The sequence below is a fragment of the Symphalangus syndactylus genome, chromosome 10 (assembly GCF_028878055.3).
Source record: "Symphalangus syndactylus isolate Jambi chromosome 10, NHGRI_mSymSyn1-v2.1_pri, whole genome shotgun sequence".
NCBI classification, from domain to species: Eukaryota; Metazoa; Chordata; class Mammalia; order Primates; family Hylobatidae; genus Symphalangus; species Symphalangus syndactylus.
The window spans coordinates 35,104,173-35,126,666 of NC_072432.2; the positions used below are offsets into that span (position 1 = coordinate 35,104,173).

Sequence of the window (22,494 nt, forward strand, 5' to 3'; positions counted from 1 at the left end):
CTAAGAGATTCATTAAAAACACCAACTTCTGATTCCTATTTGTAGAGATTCTAATTCAACAAGTTTGGAATGTATTTAAATAATTTATTTGCAATATTCTACTTAATAAATTCTAAAGAAACTGGGTGATTGGAAGCCACAGGTTTCTAGAATATGTGGAAATATTATTTTCTACTTAAACAGAAATATTAATCTCAGGAAAATTGGTGTAGAATAAAAAACAACATAATTGTGTCAATGTAGAGTCTGGTGAAAGAAAATAAAAACAACATAGTGAACAAAATTCTGACTTTGTGTGATTTTTTGTTTGTTTTTAATTGAGTAGGAATTTATTCAATAAACTTTTTGGGGTTTGAGGGTGTCATGGATAAGAGAATGACCTCTGGAGCTAGACTGCCTGGATTTGAATCTGTCATTTCCTAACTCTTGGCCTTGGACAATTTCTTGAATTCACTTTGCTGCTTTTTCCTGTGGAAGTAGCAGTGTGGAATAGCTTGATACTCACCTCATAAGTGTTGTGTGAGAATTAAATGAGATAATAGGTAGAATTAGCTCAACACAGCACTTTCCACACAGCATATTCTCAACTAATGTACGTTGTTAATATGAATAAGCATTATGTACAGAGGTATACAGAAGACAATCAAGAACTATTGGTTGAGTGGTGAGCAGGAAATAGCCCAATGAAAGACCTAGAGAAGAATGTTGCAAAAGAGACCTACATGTACAAAAGCTTGGAGTTGTGAAGAAGCATTATGTATTCCTTGCACTTAAGATGTTCTAGTAGCAGGGGCGTTTTAAACCTCCTTAAGGGATTTGAATGTGATGTTTTGCTAACAACAAAGAGCAGCCTTGTGTGTGACATCAGAATTATAGTTGAGAAAGATGTAGCTGCTGTGCACATCAGATTGCTTGGGCCTGCAAAGATTGTGGCTCTGGAATTGGAGCGAATTGGATAAATTGGAGAAATGTTTGGAAGGTAAACTTAGCAGGACTTTGTGATTGTTTGGATGTTGAAGGCAGAGAAAGGGAGAAGGAGGTGTCCAGAATGACTTGCAAGCAATTCCTTGGCTTCATGGGTAGCTGGTAACAATATTGGTTGAGTTAAGGAACCCTGAATAAAGAGCAGTGGAAATGGTGGGTGTTTTATTTGGGATTTCTTTTGTTTGAGATGTCAGGCTGTTGAAAATGCAAATGTGTGAATATGAGGTAGAAGATTTGAGATGTAAATATCAATTTGGGCATTAACTACTACAGATCCAAATTAAAGTTTGTTCTGGTTGCATGTTGAGAGAAGGCAACAGAAGGCAAAGTAACAGAAGGCAAAACTCCAGTTGGGTAAAGCAGAGAAAGAAGAATCTATAAAGCAGCCCAGGTTTAGCTCTAGAGTTAAGAATAAAACCTAGTGAATGTGGTAGCTAAGAGGAGAGAATATTTCAGGGAGGTAGTGGTCAGCAGTGTCATACTCTGCTGAGAAGTTAAATAAGATAAAGATGGACAAAAATTATTTGCATTTAGAAACACAGAGCTCATTTGCAAAAGCAATTTGAGTTAAGTGATGGGGGTGAAAGCCACCTTATAGTGTGTTGAGGTGGCCTAGATGGATGGGATCTTGAATATAGTAGAAAGAATTGGACTAATATAGGAGAAATACCTCTTGAATTGGAGAAAACACAGAGGAAAGGATAGGCGTAGGTTTATACTTTCTTTGTGAAATAGGTTTAATTTTTCTGCTGAGATGGCAGGTGATGGTAGAGTCATAAGTTTACAGAGATACTAAGAGTTTGAAATAGGCTAGCCTTTGTAGGTAATGAAAAAGAAAGCTAACAAGGGGGAAGGGAATATTGCCATGCAGCATTAAAGATCTAGTTTATCTTGTCAGCCAGTCTTCTGGCTATGTGGATCTGGCAGTGCTCAGGAGGCTGATAAAGGTCTTGAACACAGTGTCATTTGAGTGTGCCGTGTGGGGTACATGTAACAGAGAGTGGGTCAAATAATTTGAGAACATTGACCTCAAATTTCAAACATGATTACAGTGATCTATGGAATCTAAGATGATAGGGTGAGAACCAACAGGGAAATGGCAAAAAAAAAAAGGTCACGCAACAAGGGAACAGAGCTAAATAGCCCCTGATAAGCTAAATAGCTATAGTGGGATTAACTAAATTAATGATTTGGAAGGATAGCAACAGCAATAAGAGCAAGAGGTCTAGGTTTATGACTTTCAGATATGAAGGTCCAGGTGTGGCTTTAGTAGCAACTAGCATTAAACCGAAGGTTATTGGAGTCGAGGATTTATATATGATGGGGCTTTTGCAGAGCAGGGTGTGGAAAGGGCTGGCCATTTCAAGCAGAAGGACAGCACTCAGGCATGACAGTATGCAGTATATTCTGGGGACAACAAGTAATCTTAAGAGGCAATGTGATGGAATGGTTGCATGGATAGGCTCTGAAGTAATAGACAATGGGCTCAGCCACCAATTGGCTATACAACCTTACACAACTTCTCCAAACTTGTTGGGCACCCAGTTCATCTATTAAAAAGATGTAGTAAGGTTGATACTCGATACAAGTATCATCTTATCTTATTTGATTCTCTCAACAACCTTAGGGTTGTGTATTTCAGATGTGAGTACAACCCTAGGGTTGCCGAGAGAGTCAAATAAGATGAGATGATACTTGCACCAAGTAAAGAGACAAGAGAAGAATGGTGGCTATGAAACCTGGAGAAACACACTTAAGAGGCAGGCACAGGAAGAGAAACTAGCAAAGCAGAGTGAGTGGTAAGGACAGCAGCTGGGTAAGATAAGAACCAGGAGATGGGTCCCTGAAGTGTTGAGGAAGGAGTGGGTAAATGATGAGGAGGACAAAGTAGGAAAAAAAGAAAATGGTAGTTAGAGTGAAGTAAAGAGTCAAGAGTTTGATTTTTTTTTAAGCAATATCCTTAGACTAATAAAATTTTAAACTAGGCTTAATAAGAATTCTACCAAGTCAATGGTTTTCAAAAATAGAAACTAGTTCCCTTGTTTTATTATGTTTGAATACAGATCTATATGACATAATTTTGATTTCTTCTTCTTTAGGCTAAAAGAAAACGAAGAGTTACTTGGTGCCTTGGCAAAATTAACAAAATGAAGAACTCAAACTATGCAGATCAATTTAATATGCCAACAAATATAACAACAAAAACACATAAGCCTTCTATAAATTTATTAGGAGAAATTGATGAATGTGAGTGCTTTTTTCAAGTGGAACTATGTTTAATTATAAAAGCATCCTTATAAAGAGAAACTATGTTTATAGCTCAGTTAATGTAATAAACATGTTTAAATACTGTGTATTTCATATATGATTACAATGGAGACTGTGATTTAAAATAAGTAATTCTAAAAATACAAAAAAACTAGCTGTGCGTGGTTGCAGGCGCCTGTAATCCCGGCTACTTGGGAGGCTGAGGCAGGAGAATCGCTTGAACCTGGAAGGCGGAGCTTACAGTAAGCCAAGATCCGTTGCACTCCAGCCTGGGTGACAAGAGTGAAACTCTGTCTCAAAAAAATATAAATAAATAAATAGAAAGTAATCATAAGTTCTTTATTCTCAATCTCTTAAGAATGATGCACTAGTTGAAACACACATTGAGACAGGTGTTTATTTTCTAATTATTATTCAATTAAATTATTAGTTATATGGCATCTGCCTTTGCTAATCTTAAAAGAGTGGCATTGACATAGGAATCTGTTTCAAAATTATTTCTTCAATAGTACAGTCTGTTGGGGGGGCATTTTAAATCTACTTATAATGATCAAATCTCAAATTCAGAATTTGTCCTTTTAACCTATATTTCATTAAGGATCCTGTATTGTGTCACTAATTCCAACCAGTGATCATCTTAATTCATACGATAATATAAATGACCATATCTATTAATGTACTTTTGGTATTCATATTCTGAGCACATATTAGTTAATTTGAAGTTCTTAGTATCTCTGATAAGAATTTTTTTAGTAATCTTTAATTTGACTTAGGAAATTTGGTAAACATGGACAAATTTTGTTTTCTCTAATTATAGCTGTCTGTTCAGAGTCTGATGTTTTCAGTAACACTCTTGATACATTAAGTGAGATAGAATGGAATCCAGCAACCAAGCTACTAAATCAGGTAACTTAATGTATTTTACAGCATATAATGCTTTTACTCTTTTTAAAATTCTTTTGTTATTAGATTTTGTTGTTACTTGTTCTCATTTAATTTCAGTAATGATTTTGGCTCTAATGAAGGCTTCTCTCTTTACATTTCTACTCTATAACCCTCAGGCACCTAGAGGAAGGCTAAAAATTTCATAAGGCAGACATGTGCTAGTAGGTAAACCTTTGCTTCTAGCTCTTTACTAGCAGATCTTAGTATTCATGATGTTGTAAAGTTTCTGTTTTGCCTTGGTAAACTTCATTAGGGTAACAAGACTGATTTTAAAAGTGTCAGTTCTCAGGCATTTATACTGTATAGAATAATACATCAGGGAGAGGTAATTTTGGTGAATACATCAATAAGTTTAGATTCTATGTTTACTTCGTAGATTGCTCGTATTTAAAGATATATAGTTGTATGAAGTAGTAGACATTTTCATTTGAATTTTAGAATATAATTGCAGTACTCCTTATTATTGTTAGTTAATTCCTATAAAGTATTGTGGACAAAGTGTTTTTGTGTTCCTAATACATACATTAGAAGTTTCTTGGGTTTTTTTACAGTCTCTGGTGTAAAAAATATTTTTTTAACTCATGGTTTATCTCTTCTCTTATAATAATATAGAAAATAGAAATAGGCCTCTTTAAGTATAGTAAAACACAGTTATCATTAGCTTTAGAAGTCAATGAATAATATCTCTGTTTCCATTCTTGAATTCAGAACCATCTGACACATAAAATAGGAGTTGGTTAGATTGGGGGATTAAATTATCAGTTTTATTACTGAGGAGCTTGAGGATTTATGGTCAAAATTCCCTGTCAGGCACAGGCAAACATACAATTTATTGATATATTTTTTAAATTCTCCTTCTTTCAAAATAATCTATTCTAAGTTAGCTAGTTTCCCAAAATGTAGAACTTTAGAAAGATATCAAATCAAAGTTAAATTAGTTATTTAAATAATCCAAATTTTATTAAGGAAACAAAAAATATATGAATTTTCTGATTGGAAAATCTGTTCCTGTTTATAATAGGAGAATATAGAAAGTGAGTTGAACTCACTTCGTGCTGACTATGATAATCTGGTATTAGACTATGAACAACTGCGAACAGAAAAAGAAGAAATGGAATTGAAATTAAAAGAAAAGAATGATTTGGATGAATTTGAGGCTCTAGAAAGAAGAACTAAAACAGATCAAGAGGTAAGAGAGACAGAAATGTAAAACTAAACTAAAAGCATACTTTTAAAAGAAGTATTCTCTTTTTTCTATAATGTAAGCTTTTTTAATATTTTTTTAAATGCACAGATAACATTTTATGTGTTTATTGTATACAACATGATGTATGATGTTTTGAAGTATATATACATTGTGGAATGGTTAAATCTAGCTAACAAATGTACTACCTCACATACTTATTGTTTTTGTGTTGATAGCACATAATATCCACAAATTTTATGCTTTTTAAGAATATAACACATTGTCATTAACTATAGTCACCTTGCTGTACAATAGAGCTGTTGAAATTTATTCCTGCTATCTAACTGTCATTATGTCATCTGACCAAGATTTCCCCATTTCCTTCTCCCTGGCTAAACACCCCAGCCTCTCATAACCACCATTATACTTTGTACTTCTAAGAGATCAGCTTTTTAAGATTCTGCATATGAGTGAGATCATGCAGTATTTGTCTTTCTGTTCCTCGTTTATAATGTCCTTTGGGTTCATCCATATTGTTGCAAATGGTAGGATTTCTTTTTTTTTTTTTTTTTAATAGCTGAAGAATATTCCATTGTGACTTTATACCAAATTTTCTTTATCCATTCTTCTGTTGGTAGACTCTTAGGTTGGTTCCATATCTTGGCTGTTGTGGAAAGTGCTGCAGTAAATATGGGAATGCAGATATTTCTTGAACATACTCATTTAATTTCCTTTGGGTACATACCCAGTAGTAGGACTGCTGGATCTTATGGTAGTTCTATTTTTGCTTTGTTGAGGAACCCTCATACTGTTTTCTATGTATTCCCACCAACAGTATAAAAGGATTCCCTTTTGTCCACATCCTTGCCAACAAGTTCTCTTCTGCCTTCTTGATAAGCCATTCTAATTGGGATGAGGCAATACCTCACTGTGGTTTTGATTTGCATTTCCTTAATTATTAGTAATATTGAACATTTTTTTTCATGTATCTGTTGGCCATGTATATATGTCTTCTTTTGAGAAATGTCTGTTCAGGTCTTTTGCCTATATTTTAATTGGGTTGTTTGGGGTTTTTTTTGCTATTGAGTTGTTTGAGTTTCTTATATATTTTGGATATTAACCATGTGGCAGATGTATAGTTTGCAAATATTTCTGCCATTCTGTAGGTTGTCTCTTTATTGATGATTTCCTTTGCCTTTAGTTATAATTCCATTTATTTATTTTTGGTCTTTTTGGTTGTGCTTTTGAGGTCTTATCCAAAAATTCCTTGTCCTTACCAATGTTATGAAGCATTTCCACTATCTTGTTTTCTAGCAGTTTCATAGTTTCAAGTCTTAGTATTTAAGTCCTTAACTCATTCTGAATTGATTCTTGTATATGATAAGAGACAGGAGATCTAGTTTCTTTCTTCAGCATATAGATATTCATTCAGTTTTCCCAGCACCACTATTGAAGAAAGACTATCCTTTCCCCAACATATGTTCTTGGCACTTTCGTCAAAAATCAGTTGACTGTATATGCATGGATTTATTTCTGCATTCTGTTCTATTGGCCTGCTGTCTGTTTCTATGCCAGTAGCATATTATTTTGGTTACTATAGTTTTGTAATATATTTTGGAGGCAGATGGTATAATGCCTCCAGATTTGCTCTTTTTGCTCAAGATTGCTTTGGCTATACAGGGTCTTTTGGGGTTCCATACGAGTGTGAGGATTGTTTTTAATCTACTTTTGTGAAGAATGTCATTGGTGTTTTGATAGATATCGCATTACATCTGTGGATCACTTTGGGCAATATGGACATTATAACAATATTCTTCCAATCCATGAACGTGCATATCTTTCCATTTGTGTCTTCTTCAAATTCTTTCATTAATGTTTTATAGTTTTCATTTGAGAGATCTGACACCTCCTTGGTTACATTTCTTTCTAGGTATTCTTTTGGTAATAAATGAGATTGTTTTCTTTGTGTCATTTTTAGATAGTTTGCTATTAACATGTAGAGATACTACTTTTTTTTATGTTGATTTTGTATCCTGCAACTTTACTGGGTTTTTTTATTAGTTGTAACAGTTTTGGATGGAGTCCTTAGGGTTTTCTGTATATAGGATCATATAATCTACAAATAGAGACAATTTAACTTCCTCCTTTCCTATTATGTTTTATTTTTCTCTTTTGCCTAATAGCTCTAGCTAGAACTTCCTGTACTATGTTGAATAAAAGTGGCAAAAGGGGACATCCTTATTCTGTTCTAGATCTTAGAGTAAAAGGCTTTCAGCTTTTCCCCATTTGGTATTATGTTAGCAGTGGGTTTGTTGTATGTGGCCTTTATTGTGTTGAGGCATATCACTTCTATACCTAATTAAGAGTTTTTATCGTGAACAGGTATTGAACTCTGTCATGATTTTTCTGCATCTGTTGAAGTGATTGTATGACTTTTTTCATTGTTTTGTTAATGTGGTATGTCATGTTTACTGATTTGTTTATGTTGAACCATTCTTGTATTCCTGGGATAAATCCCACTTGGTCATGGTGAATTATCTTTTAAATGTGCTGTTAAATTCAGTTTTATAGTATTTTGTTCAGGGTTTTTCTGTCTGTTCTTCAGGGATATTGGCCTGTAGTTTTCCTTTTTTGTCTATTTTTGGTATCAGTGTAATGCTGGCCTCATAGAATAAGTTAGGAAAAATTCCTTCCTCTTCAATTTTTTGGAATACTTTGAGAAGAATTGGTATTAGTTCTTCTGTAACTATTGGTAGAATTCAGCAGTGATGCCATCAGGACCTGGGCCTTTCTTTGATAGGAGACTTTTTATTACTGATTCAAGTCTCCTTTCTCATTACTGGCCTGTTCAGGTTTTCTATTTATTCATAATTCAGTCCTGGTAGGTAATGTGGTACAGGAATTCATTCCTTCTAGGTTTTTCAGTTTATTGGCTTATAATCGTTCTTTGTATTTCCGTGGTATCAATTGTAACGTCTCCTTTTTTATTTCTGATTTTATGTGTTTGAGTCGACTGTCTTTTTTACCTAGTCTAGCTAAAGGTTTATTGATTTTTGTTTCTTTTCAAAAAAAAAAAAAACTTTATTTTGTGGATTTTTTAAAAGTCCCTATTTTGTTTATTTCTGCTCTGATCTTTATTCTTTCCATTTGCTAATTTGGGGTTTAGTTTGTTCTTGTTTTTCTAATTCTTCGAGGTAATAGTTTAGGTAGTTTGAGATCTTCCCTCTTTTTTGGTGTAGATGTTTATTACTATAAACTTCTCTTTTAGAACTGCTTTTGCTGCATCCTATACATTTTGGTATATTGTGTTTCCATTTTCATTTGTCTTAACTTTTTTAAATTACTCTTTTAATTCATTAACCCAGTGGTTGTTCAAGAGCATGTTTAATTTTTATGTATTTGTAATATTTCCAGAATTTCTGCTATTAGTAATTTCTAGTTTTATGTCATTGTGGTCAGAAAAGATATTTGATATAATTTTGATTTTAAATTTTTTAAGACTGTTTTTGTGGCCTAATATGATCTGTCTTCGAGAATGTTCCATGTGCAGTTGATAAGAATGTGTTTTCTGTAGCTGTTGAATGAAATGTTCTGTAAACATCTATTAGGTCTCTTTGGTCTAGACTGCAGTTTAAATCTGCTATTTCTTTGTTGATTTTCTGTCTGAATAATCTGTCCATTGCTGAAAGTGTAGTTTCAAAATCTTCTATTATTATTGTGTTGCAGTCTCTCTTCCTTCAGATTGTTAATATTTGCTTTATATATATTCTGCCATGTTCAGTGTACATATATATTTACAATTGTTATAACTTCTTGCTCAGTTGACCCCTTTATCATTATGTAATGGCCTTGTCTCTTTTCACAGTTTTTTGATGTAAAGTCTATTTTAGCTGATTTAAGTATAGCTTCTCCTGCTCTCTCACAATTTCAGTTTGCATGGAATATCTTTTTCCACCCCTTCTTTCCATCTATTTGTATCCTTACAGGTGAAGTTAATCTCTTTCAGGCAGCATATATTTGGATTTTTTAATCCATTCAACCACTCTGTCTTGTAATTGGAGAATCAGTCCATTTACATTGATAGGTAGGAACTATTGTTAGGTAGGAAATTACTACTTCCATTTTGCTAATTATTTTCTTATTTGTTTTTTAGATCCTTTTATCTCACTGTCTTCCTTATTGGTTAAATTATTTTCTCTGAGAGTATGTTTTGATACCTTTCTATTTTTAGTGTATTTATTATGGTTTTTTTCCTTCGTGGTTACCATCAGGCTTACAAGAAAAAGTCTTACAGTTATGGCAGGTTATTTTAAACTGATAACTGATTATCGTTGATTACTAAACAAACAAACTCCGCACTTTATCTCCTCCCACCTTCTGAATATTTGATGTTCTAACTTTTGATGTCACAACTGTTTTCCTTCAGTACTTTTACTATATCATTGCACTCCCTCCTGGCCTGTAAGATTCCTCTTTGTTGTTGTTGTTGCTTAATTATACTTTAAGTTCTTGGGTACATGTGCATAACATGCAGATTTGTTACATAGGTATACATGTGCCATGGTGGTTTGCTGCACCCATCAACCTGTCATCTACATTAGGTATTTCTCCTAATGCTATCCCTCCCCCAGCCCCCCAATCCCCGACAGGCCCCAGTGTGTGATGTTCCCCTCCCTGTGTCCATGTGTTCTCATTGTTCACCTCCCACTTATAAGTGAGAATGTGTGGTGTTTGGTTTTCTGTTCTTGTGTTAGTTTGCTGAGAATGATGGTTTCTAGCCTCATCCATGTCCCTGCAAAGGACATGAACTCATCCTTTTTTATGGCTGCATAGTATTCCATGGTGTATATGTGCCACATTTCCTTTATCCAGTCTATCATTGATGGGCATTTGGGTTGGTTCCAAGTCTTTGCTGTTGTAAACAATGCTGCAATAAATATACGTGTGCATGTGTCTTTATAGTAGAATGATTTATAATCCTTTGGATATATACTCAGTAATGGGCTTGCTGAGTCAAATGTTATTTCTAGTTCTAGATCCTTGAGGAATTGCCACACTGTCTTCCACAATGTTGAACTAATTTACACTCCCACCAACAGTGTAAAAGCGTTCCTATTTCTCCACATCCTCTCCAGCATCAGTTGTTTCCTGACTTTAATGATCCTGGCCTGTGAGATTTCTGCTTAGAAGTCTGCTGCTAACCATAATGGAACTCCCTTCTATGTTATTTGCCTCTTTACTCTTGCTGCTTTGCTGCTTTTAGGATTTTCTCTTTGTCTTTCACTTTCGAGTTTGAATATAATATATCTTAGGGCAGGGTCATTTAGATTGAATCTGACTGATAACCTTTGACCTTCCTATATGTGGATATGTATTGCTTTCTTCAGGTTTGGGAATTTTCTGCTATTATCTCTTTAAATAAGCTTTCTGTCCCTTTATCTTTCTCTACTTGAACTGCAGTCACCCAAATATTTGCTTTTTTGATGTTGTCCCATAAACTTCATTCCTTTTCATCCTTTTTTTTTTTTTTTTTTTTGCCTCCTGACTCTATATTTTCAAATAGCCTGTCTCAAGCTCACAAATTCTTCTGCATGATCAGTTCTTCTATTGAGGTTCTTTGTTGCATTTTTCATTTTGTTCATTGTATTTTCTTGTTCTAGGATTTCTGTTTGGTTTTTTTTATTATTTCAGTCTCCTTGATAAATTTCTGGATTGTTTCCCCTATGTTTTCTTGAAGTTTGCTGAGCTCACTTAAAATAGCTATTTTGAATTCTTTGGCAGATTATACATCTTCATCTTTAGGATCACTCACCAGTACCTTACTTTGTGCATTTGGTGACATCATGTTTCCCAGATCATGATGCTTGTGGTCATGCAGCAGTGTCTGCACATTGAAGATGAATTTAGCTATTTGTTTTAGTCTTCACCATCTTTATAAGGTCTTTTCAAGATCCATAGTATGACTGAGGTCAGCGTGTTATCCTGCAGAGGCACTACTGGACACCTTTCTCTATAGGTCCCCAGGTGGGCAGAGCTGTTCTTATTCCACAGATGAGAGGGGTCAGTATCAAGATCCAGGGCCATTTGAGAATCTGCTGATGGACAAGGGTTGCAAAACCTGCCACAGGGACTTGGATATGCCTGTCTCCCAGTAGGACCCTGGCTGGGTAAAACCATTCTCAGACTATCACTAGGAGAAACTGAAACCAAGCTTCAGAGTTAATTCAGAATGTGCTATGGAACCAATGTTGGTAAGCTTAACCTGGTGGCACCAGCAGTCAAGACTCCCAGCAGTTCCTTATGCAGGGAGGATTGCTTGCATTCTGTAGCTGGGACATTCAGGGTTCTTTCCAGAACTGCTGTGTGATGGAAGCCAGCAGGCCTGTCCTACACAGGCAGGATAACTGCCGGGCTGCAGTCAAGACAAGACCCCTTTAGGACCTATTATGGGAAAGATGCATCAAGCCTGTCCTGGTGGCTGGGGCAAGTGCTTCACCCAGCAGTTCCCAACACAGTCGAGATAGCTTTCTGACTGCAGCAAAGAGGCATTGAAGCTGAGACAGGGCCCCTTCAGGATCTATTGTGGGATGGGGGACTGCAAGCCTGACCCAGTGGCTCAGACAGGTTCATCTCTTGGCAGTTCTCTGTGTGGGTGGGAGCAGGGAGGCTGCAGCAGGGGAGGGCTGGAGCCAGTACATGTCCCCTTCAGAATCTGCTATGGGACAGAGGCCGGCAAGCCTGTCCTGGTGGCTCAGATGGGCATGTTCCCTTCTGGGTCCTTGTGCAAGCAGTACTAAGCTAGGACTACAGCTTGAGGAGGGCAGGAGCCAAGTTACAGGCTAACTTTTGGGTCCACTGCCAAGACCAATGTCGACAGGCAAAAGAGCCCATCTGCCGAGACCCTAGAGTGTGTGATTCCTCCTGGACTCCTTGACAGATAGTTTTGGTTGCAGACTCTAGGCCAAACAGGGCTGTAGCTAAGTCCTTCAAGGAATGGGACCATTTCTGCATATGAACCTGGGAGCACAATTGGCAGGACTCCCACCTGGGTGTTGGTAGGTACTCTCAAAAACAACACTTCTGGGTCTTGTGTTCTCCTGGGGTTTTGCAACCTCCTACCTGAATCCAAAGGCTCCCACAAAAAGACTTGTCTGTAATAGGTACAGAATTCTTGTTGTTTTGCGGGGATGTGAGCAGGTGACCTCCTATTCTGTCATCTTCTTGACATCACTCAGAAGTATTGTCTTAAAGATTTTTTTTTCTAAGATTGAGATGTTGAAGATGTAACCATTTTTCATATGTATATACAATTTAGGAAATTTAAGAAATATTTTCTTCATTTGTATTTTAAAAGTAGTTAAATCATATTTGTTTCCCTGGTGCTTATGCAAGAGAAAAAGAAATTAAAAGCATCTATGGAAAGGGTTGGTGTATCTGCTTCTTGATGGATTTGTCTTGAAATTGTTTCCTTATAGTTTGTATATTACATTTTATTGAGCATATATAAATGCTACCTAGAGCATAGCTGTTTCCTACTGAGATCAGTATAAATTTTAATATCTAGATGACTATTTTATATATGGATGCTACATATTAATGGATTTCTTTTTCTTTAGAAAGTATGTTTCTAAATAATTAAAACATTAGAATGGCTGGAGAAGCTAATTTTGTACGTTTTGTTTTTCCTTCTCCATCTAAGAGAGTTATGTGAAAATTAGTATAAGTAATACTAAATAGTTTTAATGGAATTTATATAAACAGATCACTCATTTTCTAAGTACAAAATATTAGGCTACATGTTAAGAGAACTTAATCCAGAAACCATCAGACTTTAGGGTCTCAGAAATTGTCCAAAAGATTAAAGGGAGTTATTAGTGCAAAGTGTCCTTAACCTAGAGGCCACAGATGCTATGAAATTATTTTGCAGAATTTTTCAATGCATATTCATTTTTCTGGAACAAGAATCTGTAGTTGTTATCAGACTTGCAAAGTGATTCATGAACACTCCCCCTTCAAAAAAAAATAAGACCCAGTGTTTTATGTAGTTAAAAGATGAATTAATTTGCAGCTACTTTTCAGACTTCTGTGTGGCTAGCCCAAAAGGCCATGATCCTTTTTCCTCGATATCATTGTTCAGTTTCTCAACCTCTTTTCTTTTTTAAAGGAAAAAAGAATTCTATGCCAAAGCTATTATTTCCATTCTACCTACAAATTAAAATTATTTCTTTCATAGGTATTATATTTAAAGAGGTAAAAGTCTATAAGGTCTCCACAGGGTTTCATTTAGCTTATTTTAAAATGCATATTAAATGAAGTGCAAAATGTCATGCATGACAAAACCATTGGACTTTAATCAATAAAACTAGGTTTTATGGAAGGGACTGGCCTAGTGTCATGATTAAGAACATGGTCTCTTGAGTGAAATTGCCTATATTTAAGCCGCAGTTTGGCCACTTATAAACTCACCTCAGATCCAATCCTCTTATGAATTGTTGCCAAGGCCTTGGGCAAGTCATTGAATCTCAGGGCTTCCTATATTTCTCCACCAGGAGACCAGGTGCTCACCAAGGTCCCTTCTGACTTTAAAATTTCGTCTAATTTTTGTATGTTTTTTATATGTGATAATAACATGACATAAAACTAACTTTTGGGATAAGTGGCAATAATTTCTCTAATATTTTTCTCACATCATTAATATATTAATAAGAAAAATTGAAGCTTATTGAATTGAGTCAACACAGAGAAAGATTACAAAAATGCCACAGAATATATGACATGTATTACACTGCAGTTTTTCTTCCATTTTAACCACAGTTGAGGGGGAAGAATCCTACTCCCTTCTTTTTAAATTTCTTTTTCTTTTTTTTTTTAAACACAACGCTCAGCTTTCTAATCTAAAAGATACATAATTTAAAAATTTTTTCTTTATAGAGATAGGGGTCTTGCCATGTTGGCCAGGCTAGTCTCACATTCCTGGGCTCAAGTGATTTGCTCGCCTCAGTCTCCCAAAGTGCTAGGATTACAGGTGTGAGCCACTGCTCTAGGCCCTTTATTTTTAATTTGACACACATTTTAAGGTTACTTAAAAGATCATGTAATAAAAACATCCTGTTCAAAAACAATTTTGCAGTGTCTAGTCCATGTTAAACTAAAAATATAAGTCTATGTGTATGTAGCAAAATATGTTCCAAAACCTACATTTTGGGAAAAGGTTTAGCTAAAAGGGAATAAAAGTCAAATTATGGCCTTAGTGTGTCCGGAATTGGTGGGTTCTTGGTCTGACTTCAAGAATAAAGCCGCGGACCCTCGTGGTGAGTGTTACAGCTCTTAAGGTGGCGCGTCTGGAGTTGTTCCTTCATTCTAATGTTGGGATGTGTTCGGAGTTTCTTCCTTCTGGTGGGTTCGTGGTCTCGCTGGCTCAGGAGTGAAGCTGCAGACCTTCACGGTGAGTGTTACAGCTCTTAAGGCAGCACGTCTGGAGTTGTTCGTTCCTCTCGGTGGGCTTGTGGTCTCGCTGGCTTCAGGAGTGAAGCTGCAGACCTTCGCGGTGAGTGTTACAGCTCATAAAAGCAGTGTGGACCCAAAGAGTGAGCAGTAGCAAGATTTATTGCAAAGAGCAAAAGAACAAAGCTTCCACAGTGTGGAAGGGGACCCGAGCGGGTTGCCACTGCTGGCTCGGGCGGCCTGCTTTTAATTTCTGATCTGGCCCCACCCACGTCCTGCTGATTGGTAGAGCCGAGTGGTCTGTTCTGACAGGGCGCTGATTGGTGCGTTTACCATCCCTGAGCTAGACATAAAAGTTCTCCACGTCCCCATCAGATCAGTTAGATACAGAGTATCAACACAAAGGTTCTCCAAGGCCCCACCAGAGCAGCTAGATACAGAGTGCCGATTGGTGCATTCACAGACCCTGAGCTAGACACAGGGTGCTGATTGGTGTATTTACAATCCCTGAGCTAGACATAAAGGTTCTCCACATCTCCACCAGACTCAGGAGCCCAGCTGGCTTCACCCAGTGGATCCTGCACTGGGGCTGCAGGTGGAGCTGCCTGCCAGTCCCACGCCGTGCGCTCGCACTCCTCAGCCCTTGGGTGGTCAATGGGACCGGGCGCCGTGGAGCAGGGGATGGCACTCATTGCGGAGGCTCGGGCCGCACAGGAGCCCATGGAGGGAGTGGGAAGCTCAGGCATGGCGGGCTGCAGGTCCTGAGCCCTGCCCCGTGGGAAGGCAGCCACGGCCGGTGAGAAAGCGAGCACAGCGCCGGTGGGCTGGCACTGCTGGGGGACCCAGTACACCCTCTGCAGCCGCTGGCCCGGGTGCTAAGCCCCTCATTGCCTGGGGCCAGCAGGGCCTGCCGGCTGCTCTGAGTGAGGGGCCCACCAAGCCCACGCCCACCCGGAACTCCAGCTGGCCCACAAGCGCCGCGCGCAGCCCCAGTTCCTGCTCGCGCCTCTCCCTCCACACCTCCCTGCAAGCTGAGGGAGCCAGCTCCCGCCTTGGCCAGCCCAGAAAGGGGCTCCCACAGTGCAGTGGCAGGCTGAAGGGCTCCTCAAGTGCCGCCAAAGTGGGAGTCCAGGCAGAGGAGGTGCCGAGAGCAAGCAAGGGCCGTGAGGACTGCCAGCACACTGTCACCTCTCATTAGGACATGGAGTCATTTCCCTGGTTTTCCTAAAGCTTTTGTCAAAAATCACCCAAGTTGTAGATAATTTTCTAGTGGGAATGTAGTAACATAAGATGCTTAAATAGTATGTTTTAGAGGGAGAATGGAAAATGTCAAGTATCACCATACTCGAAGAATGAGAAAAATCTTTACCATCTACCTATTTTAACTTGGTGTATTTAATTTTATAATTTGTACTACTTAGAGATGTAAGTTAAATATTTCACTTCACCTGCTGACAATTACCATTTAAATCTGCAATTTAAATGGTAGCAATGGATTAACTGTAGATCAGATCATATGTTTAAATCATTTTTCATTTGCACATACTTTCACTTCATGCTCTGCATCTTAAACATGCCATTGGGAGATTATACTTTTATTTTTACAAAAGCTAATTATTTTCTATGTATAAGAACCAGTACCTAAGATAAAATGCTATTTCAAATAAGAAGTAGGAAAATTTTCTTTTCTAAATGAGTATTCTTTAAATGTTTTCATTATCTATGGCCATAATACCCTGAATGCACCCTATGTCTTCTAAGTATTTTTAAAAGTTAAGATTGATTTTTGATTCTTCTTATTGATAAATGTGATTTTCTTTCACAGAAGTTAAAAATAGGGAAGAAAAGGTAAAAGAAAGAGCCAATTTAAATTAAAAGCAGTACAAATGTCTAAGACTGTGTTCTACAGTGGGGTAGCCACTAACCATATGTGGCAATTAAGCACTTGAAATGGGACCAGTCTGAATCAACATAAGTATATAAAAAACAATGTAAAATTGTTCATTTTTTTATATTGATTACCTAAAGAAACATGTTGGATAGATTACCTGAAGAAACATTTTGGAAGAAATATTTTTGATATATTAGGTTGAATAAATACGTTATCAAAGTTAATTCTGCCTTTTTATGTTTAATGTGCCTACTAGGAAATTTTAAATTACATATGTGTCTGACATTATGTTTCTGTTGGATAGCACTGACCTAAAATAGTAATGGCAACACTTGCACTAATCTGAAATTTAAAACTAGTCAGGAGTTAAACATCCAGAAAATATTTAAATAAGATACTATTTTCAAGCCCCTTACATACTATTAGAATTTGCTTTTACTCTGTAAGTGCTCATCTGATTATGAAGATTAAATAATTCTAAGGGAAAATGTTTATCTTGGTTATATGTGGTTTACTTGTTTTCAACAAACTTTTTGGTACTCAGATATTTAATGCTACAGATATTTTGGTAGAAAGGACACCTCAATAAAAATACTTCTACCTTTATAATTTTACATGGTTGAACAATGTAATGGAGTGCAATATTTCCTCTGGAATAAATCAAGATCATAGTTGATCATTCCATACTTGTGTAACATTTGCGAAAAGTAATAATATTGTAAAGGCACTGCATGAAACAACCCTAATCCAAACCTAGATTCCAAATCAGAACTTATTACAAAGTACATTGATGTAGAGCCAGATGGATAGTTTATGAGAAGAAAAAAAACTTTATTAGAATTAATATATTTCTGTACTTAACTGACTGAAAACAAAAATCTACTAAATGTATATTTTTCAAGGTTTGATTACCGCTTTTTTAATCTTTCCTCCAAGTGGTGCATACTAATTTGCTATTGACATTATTGTAGCTTTATTAACAGATGATATAGCTACTTGGTGGGGTCATGCTGAGGGTTTTTTTTATTTGTTTGATATGTTTTGGGTGATATTTCTAGTATTTTTAAATAATGAGGTGCTTTGTTGCGATAGCTTGAACAATTGATCTCAGTCCTTTCTAACTGTTGGGTGATTCTGAAGCAGTGAACCAATGCCCTTTTTTTTGTTTGTTTGTTTGTTTTGCTTTGCTTTGCTTTATTAACTATTGGTTTGCTCTGTTACCTGTTCACATGCTCTTACAGATGCAACTAATTCATGAAATTTCGAACTTAAAGAATTTAGTTAAGCATGCAGAAGTATATAATCAAGATCTTGAGGTGAGCATTCATGTTGGTATTTCTATTGATAAGCAATTAGAACTATAAAACATGCAACATATGTAACTGAACATGATGTCAGAAATAAGGGAATTATGTTTTTAAAATATTAGTGACTTTGAATTTTACTGTGAATTTAAACTAATATATATAAGTTCTGTTTTAATCCCTTAGACTTCAAATCAGATTCTAAATTGTTACTCTCTCCTTTGATTCTTTTAGAATGAACTCAGTTCAAAAGTAGAGCTGCTTAGAGAAAAGGAAGACCAGATTAAGAAGCTACAGGAATACATAGACTCGCAAAAGCTAGAAAATATAAAAATGGACTTGTCATACTCGTTGGTAAAAATCAGACTTATTTTGTTGTGTAATCACATAGATACATATAGCATACCATCATCTTAGCAAATGCTTATACTGGACCTACTTTGTGCTGGGTATTGTTGTAATAAATTTATATATATTTCATTAAATCTGTCAATAACCCTATGAGATAGGGACTGTTAGTATATTTGCCATTTTAGAGATAAAGTCACATTTGTAGAAAGTTGATCATATCATCCTTTGAGTAAATATAAGGAAGTTAAGGACAGGCTCCCATTAAAAATCGGTAAGTTTTAGGCCAGGCACAGTGGCTCATCCCTGTGATGCCAGTACTTTGGGAGGCCAAAGTGGGAGGATCACTTGAGCCCAGGAGTTCAAGACCAGCCTGGGCAACATAGTGAGATCTGGTCTCTACAAAATATACAAAAATAAGCCTGGCATGTACTGCCAGCTACTTGGGTAACTGAGGTGGCAGGATTACTTGAGCCTGGGAGGTTGAGGCTGCAATAAGCCGAGATCATGCCATTGCACTCCAGCCTGGGCAACAGAGCAAGACTCTGTCTCCAAAAAAAAAAAAAAAAAAAAAATTCAGTAAAATTTTAAAATTCTGAGTTTTTTTCAGTAGTTTTATACAAATGCATACAGTAGTATATAGTCAAGATCTTAAATATCTAAACTGGGATTTTTTTCATAATTTTATAGCTCTAGATGATTTTAGTTGATATAAGATCTTGGCATTAAATAACATTGAATCTGATGATGATGTCATTTAATTTCTTCAGTTTGCTTTCAGTATACCTGATTACTTGTATATATGTTTGGTTCCAGTTTTTAATACTTTTTTTTTTTATGGTAACAGTTTCTAGCTGGAACTTTTAAAAGGCTAGTTTCTGTTCTTCTGTTTTCAGTTGAGTTTTTTAGTTTTTGTTACCTTCTATTCTTTTGTTGCCTTTTATTTGTGACAAATGATTCTTTTCAAAGGGGTTCATACCATTTCATATCATCCTATTCTGAGGCCCTGGATAGGAAGGCACTTTTATATATTCTGGAGTGTCTGTTCATAGCGTGGCAAGCAGAACTGCCCACTTTTTAAAAATTACTATTTCTTTTTCCTTGTTCATTCATGTATTTATTAATTTTTTTCCAAGGGCATATCATTGATTTCATATAAGCTAAAGTCATATTAAAATGCCACTTCTCTTTAGAAATGAGGTTGTAGATTTTTTCATGTATTTTTCATTTGCATTTTCTCATCTGTAAATTTCTTGTTCATATCTTTTCTCTATTTTTCTATTAGATCATTTGTCTTTTTCCTTTTCAATTTGTGGGTTAATATCTTTAACTGTTAACTACTTACCTATCATGTGTTGAAGAGAATAACTCAAAATAAAAATACATAGAAAACTTCATCAGCCTTGCCAAACAACAATTGTGTTAACCTTTAAACAAAACAGATCTAAATTTGATATATTGCTTATATAATTTGAAAAATATGACCAGAATTTTTTAAAATTATTTTTATTAGGAAAACATGATTTCTTTTTATATGTTTGGTAACTAGCATATTTGTACACTTTTTGGTTAGCTAGAGTTAACATTTACATACATGTTCTCTTAAGAATTTTCCAACTCTGTGAAAATTAGATTTCACTGAACCCCTTTTGTCATCTGTCTAGGAAAGCATTGAAGACCCAAAACAAATGAAACAGACTCTGTTTGATGCTGAAACTGTAGCCCTTGATGCCAAGAGAGAATCAGCCTTTCTTAGAAGTGAAAATCTGGAGCTGAAGGAGAAAATGGTATTTTTTGTAATATTTATAATAAAGTAGTTGTAATGATCAGTGCATTTTTGTGCATTTGCAATGTTTTTCTCAATAGAAAGAACTTGCAAGTACATACAAGCAAATGGAAAATGATATTCAGTTATATCAAAGCCAGTTGGAGGCAAAAAAGAAAATGCAAGTTGATCTGGAGAAAGAATTACAGTCTGCTTTTAATGAGATAACAAAACTCACCTCCCTTATAGATGGCAAAGTTCCAAAAGGTATTTTGTAATTTTAAACATCTTTTTTCAAGTCTAACTTCTTCTAGAAATGTACCTAAACAATTTGACAAGCATATTTTGATGATTAAAAATTCATTATACTCTGACTTTTTAAAAACTCAATATTATGCTTTAGTTTCATTTGGTGTTAATATTTATAAAGATTTCCATGGGTTTCAAATCATAAGGGATTATTTTTCAAATAAACTTTACCTTATCCTGAAAAAGGTAATTCAAGGACTATTAAAAATTAAATTACCTGTTTGCCAACATTGGATCTTTATACAATTTAACAAAACTTTCTAGATTTGCTCTATAATTTGGAATTGGAAGGAAAGATTACTGATCTTCAGAAAGAACTAAATAAAGAAGTTGAAGAAAATGAAGCTTTGCGCGAAGAAGTCATTTTGCTTTCAGAATTGAAATCTTTACCTTCTGAAGTAGAAAGGCTGAGGAAAGAGGTAAACACATTTATAAGCACTTATCCCTTATTTTGAAATAAAAACCTTTGCGATAATAGTGCCTTAAATATTTTGGTATAGTTTATTTTAAACTAGTAGGCAAGAGAGATACTGTAAATGTTTTGACTAGTTAGAAATAGAAATGAATATAGTTCATCTTCTAATTTGTTCTTATGCTACTAGATTAAAAAATATATTTTTTTCAAGGTGTATTTAACAGTATACTTAGTAATATAATCCATGTAGCAGCCATTTCTGTAGTCCTCAAATGTTGCATTTATACAATATTACGGCCCACCCTTAGTCTTTACCATTTTTTTGGTAGTAGTAGTATCATTATGTTGAATAAAAGACAGTAATGAGGGAAAAGAGGTTGCACTGATAAAGTTTTAGAGGTTAATGCAAACCTTGCAGGCTGGGAATGTTTCTGTAAATCCATGGCCTCCCAGTTTTTCTTTCTACTTGTCTAAAAGAAAAATGGCAAAAATTTGAGTACTTACTATATGGCAAACATCATGCTAAAGAACTTCAAAAACATTATTTCATTTATTCATCTTATAAACTCTTCAAAGGTAGGTAGTTTTTTAGTCCCAATAACCCATTATCAAACTAATAGTTGAGCCGCATAAATCTGCCTCCTAAACCCATGATTGTAGCTACACGCTGTATTGCCCCTCTTTACTTTGTCCCTCCTTCATCTCTTCTTTTTTTCTCATCTCCCTCTGCCCTTATCTTTCCAGTGATTAAACTGTTAATATACAAAATATGGGTTATTTAAATTATGTAATTATTTAAATATTACTTAAGTAATACTTTTTATTTTTTTCATGGACCATACCTGATACTTAAGATACTTCTTAAATAACAATTTTAAATGATTAAACATTACTTAAATTATTCATTGATTAAGTTTTTGGAAACCTGAGAGGCATTCAAAGCCTTTAGGGAAAAAAATATCAAATTCTGAGAAATGCCTGCCACATGATAAAGTTAGAAAACACTTTAGAATGATAGGTAAGGAAATAAAGACAATCTGATTATGTGCCTTTACTGACTGTTCTCCATGCAGGCCTTACTTTCTAGAATACAAAGAGATTAGAAAATAAAACATCAAAGGTAGAGTTAAACAAGCTGAGTTAGAGAAAAGTGACAATAAGAGTACTACTATATTGCCTTTCCACAGTCAAATTTTTGCTCAATGTAAATAACTTCCCTTTTTGCAGAGAAAGCTTTTTTTCCTAAAAATTGCTTCAGTGAATCATAAGTTGCTAACATCCCTAAATTTTATTTCTTTTCCATAGATACATGACAAATCTGAAGAGCTCCATATAATAACATCAGAAAAAGATAAATTGTTTTCTGAAGTAGTTTATAAGGAGAGTAGAGTTCAAGGTTTACTTGAAGAAATTGGGAAAACAAAAGATGACCTAGCAACTACCCAGTCGAATTATAAAAGCACTGATCAAGAATTCCAAAATTTCAAAACCCTTCATATGGACTTTGAGCAAAAGTATAAGATGGTCCTTGAGGAGAATGAGAGAATGAATCAGGAAATAGTTAATCTCTCTAAAGAAGCCCAAAAATTTGATTCAAGTTTGCGTGCTTTGAAGACCGAGGTTGGTACAAGATGC

The 22,494-nt window shown here is 35.5% G+C and overlaps 1 protein-coding gene across 6 annotated transcripts in view; it reads left to right on the forward strand.

Annotated features, from left to right (window-relative positions):
* The window catches only part of CENPE (centromere protein E), a 94,853-nt gene that overhangs the window by 18,594 nt on the left and 53,765 nt on the right, over positions 1-22,494 (forward strand). For 4 of the 6 annotated variants that reach the window (XM_055296856.2, XM_055296857.2, XM_055296859.2 and 1 more), the window contains exons 14-22: positions 3,084-3,231; positions 4,070-4,158; positions 5,219-5,386; positions 17,960-18,034; positions 18,257-18,376; positions 20,035-20,157; positions 20,237-20,402; positions 20,709-20,863; positions 22,165-22,479. In XM_055296856.2, the coding sequence (XP_055152831.1) occupies positions 3,084-3,231; positions 4,070-4,158; positions 5,219-5,386; positions 17,960-18,034; positions 18,257-18,376; positions 20,035-20,157; positions 20,237-20,402; positions 20,709-20,863; positions 22,165-22,479 (1,359 nt within the window). The remainder of the gene's footprint in view (positions 1-3,083; positions 3,232-4,069; positions 4,159-5,218; positions 5,387-17,959; positions 18,035-18,256; positions 18,377-20,034; positions 20,158-20,236; positions 20,403-20,708; positions 20,864-22,164; positions 22,480-22,494) is intronic. The other 2 variants (XM_055296858.2, XM_063611134.1) reach the window with 1 other exon arrangement.